At 53.9% G+C, this 12,081-nt stretch overlaps 6 protein-coding genes across 6 annotated transcripts; 4 read left to right on the top strand and 2 right to left on the bottom strand.

Annotated features, from left to right (window-relative positions):
* Positions 1 to 287: 287 nt before the first annotated feature.
* Positions 288 to 566, top strand: A1O7_06763 (uncharacterized protein; the record flags this gene model as incomplete). Its single annotated transcript, XM_007760764.1, has 1 exon — positions 288 to 566. One exon carries the CDS (start codon positions 288 to 290, stop codon positions 564 to 566), a length of 279 nt encoding a protein of 92 aa, XP_007758954.1.
* A 1,674-nt stretch (positions 567 to 2,240) lies between these two features.
* On the top strand, positions 2,241 to 3,308 carry A1O7_06764 (uncharacterized protein; the record flags this gene model as incomplete). Its single annotated transcript, XM_007760765.1, has 1 exon — positions 2,241 to 3,308. One exon carries the CDS (start codon positions 2,241 to 2,243, stop codon positions 3,306 to 3,308), a length of 1,068 nt encoding a protein of 355 aa, XP_007758955.1.
* Positions 3,309 to 4,725: 1,417 nt separating this feature from the next.
* On the top strand, positions 4,726 to 5,598 carry A1O7_06765 (uncharacterized protein; the record flags this gene model as incomplete). Its single annotated transcript, XM_007760766.1, has 1 exon — positions 4,726 to 5,598. The coding sequence occupies one exon, from the start codon at positions 4,726 to 4,728 to the stop codon at positions 5,596 to 5,598; it is 873 nt and encodes a 290-aa protein (XP_007758956.1).
* A 408-nt stretch (positions 5,599 to 6,006) lies between these two features.
* A1O7_06766 (uncharacterized protein) lies at positions 6,007 to 6,639 on the top strand (the record flags this gene model as incomplete). Its single annotated transcript, XM_007760767.1, has 1 exon — positions 6,007 to 6,639. The coding sequence occupies one exon, from the start codon at positions 6,007 to 6,009 to the stop codon at positions 6,637 to 6,639; it is 633 nt and encodes a 210-aa protein (XP_007758957.1).
* An 811-nt stretch (positions 6,640 to 7,450) lies between these two features.
* Positions 7,451 to 8,163, bottom strand: A1O7_06767 (scytalone dehydratase; the record flags this gene model as incomplete). The annotated part of the gene is made up of 3 exons (XM_007760768.1): positions 7,451 to 7,927; positions 7,987 to 8,042; positions 8,130 to 8,163. The coding sequence occupies 3 exons, from the start codon at positions 8,161 to 8,163 to the stop codon at positions 7,451 to 7,453; spliced, it is 567 nt and encodes a 188-aa protein (XP_007758958.1).
* A 649-nt stretch (positions 8,164 to 8,812) lies between these two features.
* A1O7_06768 (uncharacterized protein) lies at positions 8,813 to 11,183 on the bottom strand (the record flags this gene model as incomplete). The annotated part of the gene is made up of 3 exons (XM_007760769.1): positions 8,813 to 10,442; positions 10,503 to 10,711; positions 10,767 to 11,183. The coding sequence occupies 3 exons, from the start codon at positions 11,181 to 11,183 to the stop codon at positions 8,813 to 8,815; spliced, it is 2,256 nt and encodes a 751-aa protein (XP_007758959.1).
* Between the last annotated feature and the right edge of the window lie 898 nt (positions 11,184 to 12,081).

Raw genomic sequence — 12,081 nt, forward strand, 5'->3', positions numbered from 1 at the left:
AGAGCGCCTGATTGGTGGTTGTGACTGGGCAACTCGGCCGGACAAGGCAGAACTTGGCAGAAACCGTATACTTGGCCGGTATCAGTGTTTACAGAGTCGCGAGAGTACTGTGTGCGGAGTACAGGACAAGTAGTCTGAGTACAGGATAATAACAGAAACAGCAAAATTATCAGGACGAGATCAAGACCATTCGTTGGGACTGGTACATCATGTGAATAGCAATAACAGGCTGGCCGGAGCGCTGAAGTATCCCTCCTACCCTTTTCACTTCCGCCTCATCGCCGAACATGTTGGTCCTTGGGCATGCCCTTATCATTCCACTCCTTGAGCAGCTCCCAATCCCTTTCATCCAAAGCGGGATCATCCGTGCCATACCTCGCGATGAGGAGTCCCGACAGACTACCACTCTTCCTGGCTACCGCCATGCCGGGTCGTTCACCAGGTGCATCGATCCAGCCGTTCTCACCGAGGATTCGGTCGCGGTTTGCAACGGAGATGTCGTCCGTGAAGCGCTTGAGGAAATCCAGATTGGCTTGGTCAAATACACAATCTTCGGTACCGTGTAAGTTGATTACTGAACAGGCGAGTTTGTGGTCCCGAATCTGCTCCGCAGTGTCCCCTAGAATACAGTCAGTCAGTCGCCAGGTTGAAGTAAGCTTGAAGTGACTTGCAGGTCCCCTTTGTGTACGACATTCTGCTCACGTAGATTTGCTTGATCCTAAGGTGTGTGTTCATTGCGGAAGCAGGAATGAGAGCGGGATTGCGACCCTATATGTTCCCAGCTCCCGCCTTGTTTCGTCGTCGCCAAAGACCATCGCTTTGCCAATCATAGGTCTGCAGTCCGCAGCATCTGCAAGTTGTTATGCAGGGCCCAGGCCTTGACATGCAATTGCACCACTGACCACAGGTATCCCTCCACCATTCGAATCTACCAGATTGCATTTACGCTGAGCACTTTGCTGTCCTACCTGCCACGATCCCCCATACCCGTCAGAACGGCAGAGTGGGGGTTATTTCAGATACCCCTGGCCACAGACCTCCAAAACAACGAGCACTTCTGTTATAACTAACATCCGCAAGGCTCACTGCGTCTTTGCCTAAAAGCAGGAGCCCTTCGAAAAGTACAATTTCAAGCTCCAGCAGTCCATGGAGACAAGCTTGTCCTCGTCAATATCTACTCCTCCCAGTCTCACAACCAGGAGTACATTGACAATTACAGCTCTGCAACGACCACTACCAACCACGAGCAGCGTTTCGATGACTACCAGTACCTCGACCACCACGAGCATTACGACCGCAGCCGCAACCTCAACCTGTCCACTATCGACCATCGCGGGACCGGCTTCTGGCGCTTGCGAAGATCAGACGGATCCGTACAGTGCAGAAAGCGGAGATAGGTTCACTCCAAGATTGCGAGAGCTATAATGCTGGCACAGTGTGATATCAAGATGTAGCCAGGATCATTGATTGCACAGCTCGTGCAGAAATATGTTGACAAGACCCGCAGACTATATCTACCTGCTCTGGCACCCGAGGCCCTGGTGTATTCTCGAGAGTGGTCGGTCCCAGTGCAAGCAAGGACAATGTCCCTAGGTGTGATCTATGGTGGCATGCCATCAGACCCGTCGATTCCGGAGTGTCCTCGGAACAACACGACACGATCAACCATGCAGCGACTCATATTGACGAATTTGGTGGCTTCGAGGGCTGCATTTATTGGGTTGCGGTTTTTGGTGATCTTTCCGACGTGGACGAGACCCATTTTCAGCAACGTGGTAGAGGCAAGATGTGGACTAATTCACGCAAAGACGTAATCTTCTTGAGTGCGTGAGGAGGGCCAGAAAGCCATGCCTTATGCTCCATCACTGGAAGCGAATATAGAAGGGAGGATCGTGGCCTACGTAACCGGCTTTGTAAGGCGAAGGTGGTTAAGGGCGCAAATGAAACTGCGTGATGCGCGTTTTAAAGCGCTGCGCCCTGAGGATAGCACATTCTCGAGGACAGTGAGGTTGAGACGTCCGGTTGGCGCTCTAGCAGTATATATCTCAGAGTAATCCCTCCTACATTACTGCATGATGCCAGGGGATGGCCCTGGGGCGTGAGCTAAGTGAATGTTCTCTACGCGCCGGAAAGTCGCCGGCTGGGAAATGATCAAAGTTGAACACCCTCAAAGCAAAACTGGATTTCTCCCTTCTCCTCAAATGCCGTCAGCCATGGAACCAAGCGCACAGCTCAGCAACATGTGTGACGTTTTCTATGTCGGCGGTAAGTACATACAAGATGATCGGGGGACACACATGACCGGCCAAATTTGCGTGCGTCGATATGGCAGGCAGGTGGACAACCGCCCTGCAATCATCTATATCCACGGAGCAGCGCAAACAGGCACTCACTGGGAAGCCACACCTGATGGCCGACCGGGCTTGGCCTTGCTGCAGGCACAAAAGGGGTGGGAATGCTACGTTGTCGACCAGCCCGGCGTTGGCAGATCTCGGTACCATGCCGACGACTTGGGAATACTCACCCACTACACGGTAGAGGAGCTGGAAGAATGCTTCACCTCGCCGCCGCACGAGTCATTTCCCCAGGCAAACCTGCTTACGCAGTGGCCGGGCTCGGGAAAGAAAGGCGATGCCATCTTCGACGCCTTTTATGCAAGCCAAGTCGGACATCTGGCGAAGTACAAGGATGTGGAAAGGGCTTTTCGTCCTCTTGCAAAAGACCTTTTTGCTCGCACAGGGCCAGCCTTCCTGGTCACGCACTCCCAGTCTGGCCCTATTGGCTGGCACATTGCAGATGAATGTCCAGAGATGGTGCGTGGTATCGTGGCCCTGGAGCCAAATGGGCCTCCTTTCACCTACCCCGGCTTACCCCGATTCTACGTCCGAACGCAAGGGACAAAAGCCGGCACTTTCGTGCGCCCGTATGGCATAACTTCAACTCCATTGACCTACGAACCCCCATTGCCGAGCGGTGTGAGCCGACTAGAGTTTACGCAGGGCTCAAACAAGATCGGAGAGGACGGTCTCTTCGATGGTGCGAGGCTAAAGGTGCCAGCACCTAGGCTACCTAACCTAGCTGGTGTGCCTACATTGGTGGTGACCGCAGAAGCCTCATACCATGCGACATACGATCATCTCACAGTGCTGTTCTTGCAGGATGCCGGTGTGCCGGTGGAGCATGTATACCTTGCAGACAAAGGCATTCGCGGCAACGGCCATCTTTTGGCAATCGAGAAGAACAACGAGGAGATTCACCGGTTTGTCGATGACTGGATCACGCAAACAATAGAAAAGATCGGCACATAGGCGATTCTAACGCACCGTGTCTCTTTCAAGGCATCGTTGGTGGTCCACATTCCATTGGCGAGAGTATCAAGCCCGTCAACGTCGGGAAAGATATCCACCTGATTGGATTCATGTTTGTGTCGACCAGAATCCGCAAGCCACCAACTGGCAAGCCCCACAAACAATGTGCAATCCGGAGGGTGTGGTGGTCAATAGCAGAGCGCAATTCGAGGAGCGAGTATGATGATTGAAGGTCGTCAGCTGAGGTCAATTGTCGGCGACTCTATACTTGGGCTCGAGGTACTCAGAGATGGGTGTCAATACCTCGTGAGTGCTTATCCGCGCAGCATGTCTTGTTCTATGCGCTAATCACTGCTAGATCAACAAGAATGTTGGAAGGTCGTCGTTAATTTGGATCTCGTATCTTAACAGTTGACAAGCAAGATTAAAGGGCTTTGATGGACGTTCAGAGCAAGACTGAGAGTGCTGCAATGCACATTCAATTAGTTCAGCGGCTAGTCACACATCTCTGTTCGAAAGATTGCCTTTGCATATAGATATGGCTCACTGACAGTCAGTTCCGGATGAGGCTGTGTGAGTACGTGTAAAGAGCTCGTGAGACGTCTCTATGCTATGGGGGTGGCAGCCAGGCATTCCCAGGAAGATGAGCAAAAGTTCAAAATTCGAGCCAACAAACGGCATACTCCGGAGGCTCGGCACACTGGCTCGGCTCCACGTGGTCCACGCTCATTCAGCACACCCCTGTCAGCGCCGCGACCACTTTCGATTTGTTCCGGATGACTTACGTTTGTTGTGGAAGAGAAGGATGGCCATTCCCATGCCCCGTGTGCTGACTTGACGAGAGTCTTTCGCGCCTTGTTGATGGACAGCTCGTCCATTGAAAAGGCAAAGCGCACGAGTAATGCATCCAGAGTCCCCTGGACTCCCCACTCGAGGTCCGTTGAGATCTGTCTCTACTGTGCCCGCGTATCTTCACCCAGTCCAGCAAACTGATCTGTTATGAACAGATGACCGTGGACTACTCTTAAGCCGATTCCCCTTCGATGTTCTCCAAGCCGAACTCGAGCGACGACAAGATGCTCCGGCGAAGCCAGCATGCGGCACAGAGGGAAAGAATGGCGCCTACAATACAGGAGTTCACGTCTTTGCGCTCTTCCTTATACTTGCGCTGAGCACCTTGGGTACGCCAAATGCGACACTTGAACGAGTCTTTATTGATGGCTTTATAGCTTGCTCCTTTCCCGTCATTGCGCGCCGCTTTCCTGAGCTCCCGATCCCGCATCGCTTTCTCTTCCTCTCTCGACACTTCGGCACTGGGGTGCTGATCGCGACCGCATTCATACATCTGCTCCCCACCGCCTTTATATCCATGACGGACCCATGCCTGCCCGACTTCTGGATACACACATATCCCCAAATGCCGGGGTTGATCGCGATGCTTTCGGTATTCATGGTGGTAGGGATAGAAATGTGGTTCGCGAGCCAAGGTGCCGGCCACAGCCATTCCAATGAGTGGGAAAGAGTACCAGAGACACGACACAGTCGAATAGGGTCCTCAAGTCATACAAACGGGCATGTTCCCCTGAACAGCCTACAGGCCCCGACAACCACTTACAGGGACACGTCCCCCAAACCTCGTAAATCTACCGACAGCGAGTCGGACCTTGACCTCGACGATCTTGATCCTGTGGCCGACGAATCTGCAACCTTGAGCAATCCGCATAGGCGCAAGATCTCCCAGCACGAGAACGACACTCACCACCACTCTTCCGATCGGGATGAGCAGAACCCACGGCGTCTCTTTCTTCAATGCCTCCTCCTGGAAGCCGGGATCATTTTCCACAGTATCTTCATTGGTATGGCCGTCTCCGTTGCGCAGGGTACGCAATTCGTTGTCTTGCTGATTGCAATCTGCTTTCATCAAACCTTTGAGGGTTTTGCATTGGGCTCGCGCATAGCGGCCTTGATTCCTGTGCTTTTCGACGCAGGCTCACCCAAGCCATGGCTGATGTGCCTGGCCTACGGCGTAACCACGCCGGCGGGTCAGGCCTTGGGGATTTTCCTGCACTCGCTGTACGATCCGGCAAGCAAAGTTGGGCTGTTAATGGTCGGCATTACGAATGCAATCAGCAGCGGACTCCTGCTTTTTGCAGGCTTGGTGCAGCTAATTGCCGAAGATTTCCTTAGTGAGAAGAGCTATGAAAGCTTGAAAGGCAGACGTAGACTTGAGGCTTGTATAGCAGTAACACTTGGGGGCCTTTTGATGAGTGCGGTCGGGGCATGGGCATAGGAGACATTGAGCGATAGACCGTCCTGAAACTTCAAGAATATTTCTTCATCATCGAGCTGGGAAAGTGTCTTCAAGACATTTGATATTTCGAGCGCTAGATTCTTAACGTCGTGCAAGAGGATAGAGCACATGAGGCTGAGAAAACGAGGCTGTGCCACGGCCTCGGATGTGCGTCATCCTGCAGCTGCATCCCAGGGACCAAGCGACCGAGATACAGTATCACCTGATGGACATCCGTCTGCGCAGCTCATCTGATCCCGACTGTTCCTGTCTCCCGATAATCTTCCGACAGTTCTGATCGACCTATATAGGCGCATTCCTGTCCTTGAACAGCGAGGCTCTCAGGAGAAGATCGAAAATCCCTCCAGCTTGCGCGATCCACCGACCGGAGTCTGACCAGGTCTCGCGATGGCTTACGTTCCAGGCCTGACGTTGCCTGCTTCCATCTTCTCCAACGCGCCAATCTCCGTTCTCCTTCCTCTCGGACTGGGCCTTGGTTCAGGATTAGTGTCGCAGCCTGGGAAATTCGCGCCAAAGAAACTCTCAGACCCAGCTGCCAAAGAACGAGGGACGTTTAGAAGCACACAAGAGCAATACTTGGCCTTGAAACAACCGCCCTTCAGACCACCACCTTGGGTGTTCGCGCCAGCATGGTCCACTCTCTATCTGTTGATGGGATACGCGGCACATAGAGTCTGGACAATTGGCATGGCAAGCATGAATCCCCAGACCGTCGAGCATACGAGAAGAGGCGCAACACTCTACACGATACAACTAGGGTTGAACCTCGTGTGGATGCCGTTGTTCTTCGGCTTGGGCAGACCTATCGAGGCCATGCTTGATATTGTGACATTGACTGGCGCGGTGGGCTATATGGCTTATGTCTGGAACAAGGTCGATAAGACAGCTGCGTACCTGATGGTGCCATACCTCGCCTGGCTGTCATTTGCCACCTATCTGACGGCTGGCACTGGCCATCTTAATGGTTGGACCATCAAATCACAACCAGAGAGCCAAATCGAGCCCGAACCCAAGGAGTAGGACGAAGCAACAGCGTAGCGTCCGCATCTGCTTCATGCCGATCGGGTGAACCTCCGGGGTGAAACGTCAAGGACAACCCTCAGACGGAGCAATAATTCCAGGGCGGTAGTTTTGGCTAATGCCCCAGCATGGAAGTCGAGCGTCGGCATCAGCGGACATTGTGATGAATTTCCGGCATGGCATGGCAGGGCGACAAGAGCGTAAGAAGTAGTTTGCCGGCTGTTGGTGAACCTGCCTGTATGACACGAGTCGTGGATATACCACCTGGCGTTGCTGACACTGGGTCCAAAGAGGCGATAAAGCATATGGCCGTATCCGGACTTCAGAGGCATGGGCACGAAGCAAGCTAGCCACGATGATAGAAACTTTCGAAGTACTGCGCGCGTATGGTTGAACGTCGACCCAAGAAGGGCACATCCGAGAAGAGCAAGTGGAACAAACCTGGATCGCACAACTATGGTCAAGATCTGGCGTTTGCAGGCTTCTGAGGGGGCAGGTCGCTATCGTGCAAGAGGTTGCAGACCAAATAGATGGGCTTAAGATACTTGACCTGGTTAGAATGAGTCATTTGCAGTTACAGTAACAGATGCAGGATGAAAGCCGCGGGCTTTCGTTGATCCTCAACAGAGATCACTACATCTGAGTCCCCACTGGGATATGATTCAGTTCGAGTCTTCGTCTCGAGACAACCAGAGGCTTTTACTATTCCCAAGCTCGGACTCCCATCGTTTCTCTGCGCTGGCCACCTCTGCGAGTGCCACAGCACATTCCGCTTCCTATAGGTTGCGCCTTGTCGACTGTGTGCAGTGGCTCATTTGGTTGGGACACCCTCGGCCTGCTTGGCCACGTCACCCGCGATCTGCTCCTTCTCGTTGTCGCCGAGCTCCTCTCGCCCCTCCTCAAAGACCTTGTCAAAGTCATACTCGCCCCATCGGATGGTCGGGTTCAGCCCGGCAAACTTCCACTCGCCATCGATCTTCTTGTACCAATGCTGGTTGCTGCTGTGCGCGTGGCCCTTGACCAAGACCTTGCTCCTCGTCTCGTCGGCGTACTTTTGATGCGGCACGCGGAGCTGGTGGTATCCGATGATTTCCGTGTCCGAGACTCTTTCCCACGTCGACGCGCCGCAGAAGTGCTGCGTCATCAGGCGCGGGTCGCCCAGGACCTTCTTGTCCGAGATCATCTCGATGAAGGCGTCCGCGGGCATGGCTTCCCACAGTTTGTTCAGGAATGAGCGGTAGTCGATGCGGACCGTGGGGGCGACGATCTTGCGCAGGCGTTCCCAGTCCTGCTCGCCACGTGTGCCGTGAGTCGAATGTAGGCGACAGGGTCTGTGTGACAACGCACCTTGGAGTCATAGCTCTCAGCCCATTCCCAGTACGCTCTGAGACAACCTTGGTAGTCTGCCCACCGTCAAGAGTGCATGTCAGCTTCAGTGCATCGCGAAATGGACGTCGAAGAAGCAGGCAGGCTGAGGCTAGACCACTGACCTTCCCACGAGATGAGCTTGTCCTTTGACGCCATAATGTCTGTGAAGCAATGGAACACACACCACTACAAACGAGAGAGAAAGATCGCGTGCAGATGTAAAAGAGAGGAGAGAGGGGTAGAGTCAAAGATAAAGGTGCTCGTCCGTGTCTCAAATAAATTGTCGAGTCGCACACCGCCCCTTTCGATATCCTAATTCACGCCCAGTACACATGGCCGAACCTAGCGTGCACACCTCGAGCCTGGAGGAGCCTGCTCGCCCTATCTTCTCACAGCGTCCGCGTCTGTTGCTCAGGAACAGCTGCAAGAGGCGGGCGCTAAAGCGGGCATGTGGTGGGGCAATCACGCCGTGGAGTCAGGCCCCTCGTCGGAGTGGGGGATGGACGGTGTGTGCCAATTTTGGAGGACGCACTTCCGATCGACGGACGAGCAGCTGGCACAATGGGATCACCAGAAGTATGTGTTGAGAGATAGATATTGATTAGGCAGAGTGGATTGATGGAACTTCGACTTTTGTAGTGAGACAAGGCTGCCTTCACGAAATCACACCGCCAAATCGCAGTCCACGTGCCTCATCAGGTGATGTCTCTTGTTGCGTGAGCAGCCTCATCAAGCGGATATCTAGTCGCGACGTCTGCCGGGGTTCGGCAATTCGTTTTGAGCCTCGTCCGCCGATACTCTACCTTCACACAAGGCATCTCACTCTCAAGGTCTTTCCCAGCCCTTCTACAACACGCCTAGAGGCCACTGGCTTTGCGAACCCACAGGCCAGACCGGTCTTCGCAGTTCTCACCAACCCACCACATCGTAGATGTTGGTTCTTGTCCATCGGTAGCCGCAGCGCAGCCACAGCCACACGGCGATAGCTGCCAAAGAACGGATGCGCACGAACATCGTCCTTACGCTGACTCTGACTGACAAGACCGTGGCCAAGAGTGACACAGAGTTGACCTCCAATCTCGACGGCGTGGCCATGGGGAGATGGAAAGGGAGTAAGGAGGATCGAATAGACGCTGCCCTTAGAGGAGACGCTGCGCGTGGCGACTTGACTGGGGAACACCCACTTCTCGTCGTGTTTGATGGGGTGCCATGGCGTGACCAGCAACTCACCGACGCGACATAGTTTCTGCTTCTGGCCGCGGATCCTTGTTCTCAGGATCGCTGCGATGGCTCGCGCACCCACGGGCGTCCACACCAGCATGCCTGGCCGGAGGCATCTGATCGGCTTTGTCTCGCCGTCACTCATCTTGACGAGGCAGTTTCCTTCGAAGCAAGGCGCCGAGCTCGAGTTGTAGCTCGCCATACTCACTTGTTTGTACGCAACAGTTCGACTTCCGCTGACCCTCCCCTTTGCATCGTACGTATACACGACCCTCGGCGCACGGGATGGTTTCGGCGCCGGGAGGCTGTCAAAGGCGGCGTCTAGCTCGGTCCGACACTGGACAAACAGCGGGCTGTCCTTGCCATAGAGCAATGGGCCGGGATCCTTAAAGGTATTGCACATCTGCCGCTGGTGGGCGTGAAGCAAGCTCGGGAGATAATGACGGCCCCATTTCTGCCAGTAGTGCTTGTCCTTCGTCGAGAGAAGGGCTTTGGAGATTTGGCCGTGAGGCTCGTCGCCGACCAAGTCGTCTAGAAGAGAATTGACCGCAAGAGTGGTTCTAAATGGCGACGATTGGATGGCCTTGACAATGCCGTCCAACCGATTGTGGGCATCAGTCAAGGCTTCATTGCCCGATATCGCCATATGCTCGCCGTTCTGCTTCAACGGGAAAAGGGTCGACAAGAACTCGCAAATCTGTGCTCGGTGCATGTGGTAGACGATCAAATTCTGAGGTAGGCCTGTCCTGTCCGAGAACAACGCACGGGCCTGGAAGTCTCGCGCAAAGCCCTCTGCAACTCTGTAATTGAGCATCGCAGTGATCTCGATGTCCTCTTGTGTGGATGGTCGGCAGAGGAAGACCAGATCTCGAGATTGCCCAAATTGGATGTTTCCAAGTTCTACCAGGTAGCCGTGTTCCCCCCGCTCGAGTAACATACCGCCGGTGGACTCCAGAGTGATGTCTCCAGAGAGCTGGATCTCGAGCGACGCCGATATCCCAGCTGTTGTATACAGATTGGCTACCGAATGGACAAACGCAGTGCCAATCATGCCAGCATCCGGGATGAAGGCGTAACTTCCTTTTCCTACCTCGGCAATCGACTGCATCAGATCAGAGCGAATTTGATATCCGAATCCAAACGTATGGATGGTGGGTACGGAGGTTCTCTTGCGAGCCGCCTCTTTAAGCATGGGGCCCAGTTTGTTGACATAACTGATAGTACGCGTGTCAGCAGACGGCAGGCCCAGTTCGGGCACGGCACAGTAATCATACCCTTGTTTTGGACACATGTGGTTTGGCATGCCATCTGTTAGCACGTAAAGACCTTGAACATTGTCGACGAGCGCAGTGGATGAAAACAGCTCTAAGCCACTCCGGATTCCAGCCCAGAGATTTGTGCTCGACTCATCCCGGAGCGATTCGATTCTCTGCCTCGCTCTCTTCTTTTCGCTCGGGGACATGAACGTAAGTTCCTGCACCACCTGTAATCATGCCGCGAGTCAGCTTCCAAAACAAGTCTGTGTTGGAGAGACCCACTGTTGCGTCGTCTGAGAATGTCACGATTCCGAGCCTATCTCTAGGTCCCAGAGTCTCCAAGATAGTCCTTGCAGCATGCTTCACTAGGTCCAGGACACTGAGCCCAGCCGCTTCTTTATCATTGTCGCCCGTGGCTTCGGGTAGGGGTGCGGCGGCGGACATGCTTCCAGAGACGTCAATGACAAGTACGATATCACACGAAGCGCGCTGGAGACCACATTCCGGGACTTTGGGTGGCTGGATCGACACGATAAACGCATCGCTCTCCCGCAAGGGGTGGATCTCGACCGTGGCTTGATCCCCATGTGCTCTCGTTCGTGGTCGCAGTGCAAGTTTGGCAAATCCGTTCAACGAAGCCGTGCTGGTAGTGGCAGTAGACTGGACCGGGTAGGTGAATGGCTTAGCTCTGAGGACCATTTTGAGAGACCGTTAGTGGTGAAGCTGTTCCAAGCAGGGAGGTTGTTTACTGAACTGTCGGGCGCTTTGAAGCAGAGAGTGCAGCACGACCTGGGTTCTGAAGATGAATACCTTAGTTTGCTGCTTGCTGAGAGAACGCAGAAATCCTCAAACGAAGCAGGTCCGTCGCTTTATAGCTGATCAAGTCTTTTGCTGCCTCCTGAGACAGGCGTGAGTATTGAGTGCACTCTTGCACCGCCCGCAAGGCCTCTTCGTGGTGGACATTGCGGTATCCTGCGAAATTTAACCTCGACACGCCGTTGTGAGTCTAACAGAATCTAACCGACTCTTCCTCACAAGTGATCACCCTACAGGCCACTAGCCTTGTCGGTTGTGGAGGCGGTGACATTGTCGATGTCAGGGACTTTGTCAAAGGCAAAAAGCTCATAAGGTTGGCCACAGTGGACGTATGGAGTCCTTTATCGTGCCCGGTCCAAGTGCAGCAGCGACTTGAAGCAGGTTGAAGCAGCTGTCTGAATCAACCGATGCCATTTGAGTCACGTTCTGGACCGTGAGCCTCTTACCAAGCCTCATCAGTCCCCGCACTAGGGCGAGTGGGAACTGTGCATCTGTACCAGCAGTGCACGCCCACTGAGGCTGAAAGTCGCGTGTCCTTTTGATAGAGGAAGAGCAGGTTGAGAGCACAAAAACAATTGTGCCTTGGTTGTGCCTTGCGTTCCGTCAACGCGGCTGTGGCACTAGCTTACAAGCCTTCCAGGCTTCGCGCAAAGCGGACCAATCGCCGGGTGAGACAGGTCGGTGGAACTCAGCCCGAATGTGCAGTGCTAGTGTTACCATGTACGACTATGTGTACGGGTGCCATGACACTAAGATATTGTCTCGCCTTCAGGACCTTTGG

The sequence above is a fragment of the Cladophialophora yegresii genome (genome assembly GCF_000585515.1).
Source record: "Cladophialophora yegresii CBS 114405 chromosome Unknown aczIN-supercont1.5, whole genome shotgun sequence".
Lineage (NCBI taxonomy): Eukaryota > Fungi > Ascomycota > Eurotiomycetes > Chaetothyriales > Herpotrichiellaceae > Cladophialophora > Cladophialophora yegresii.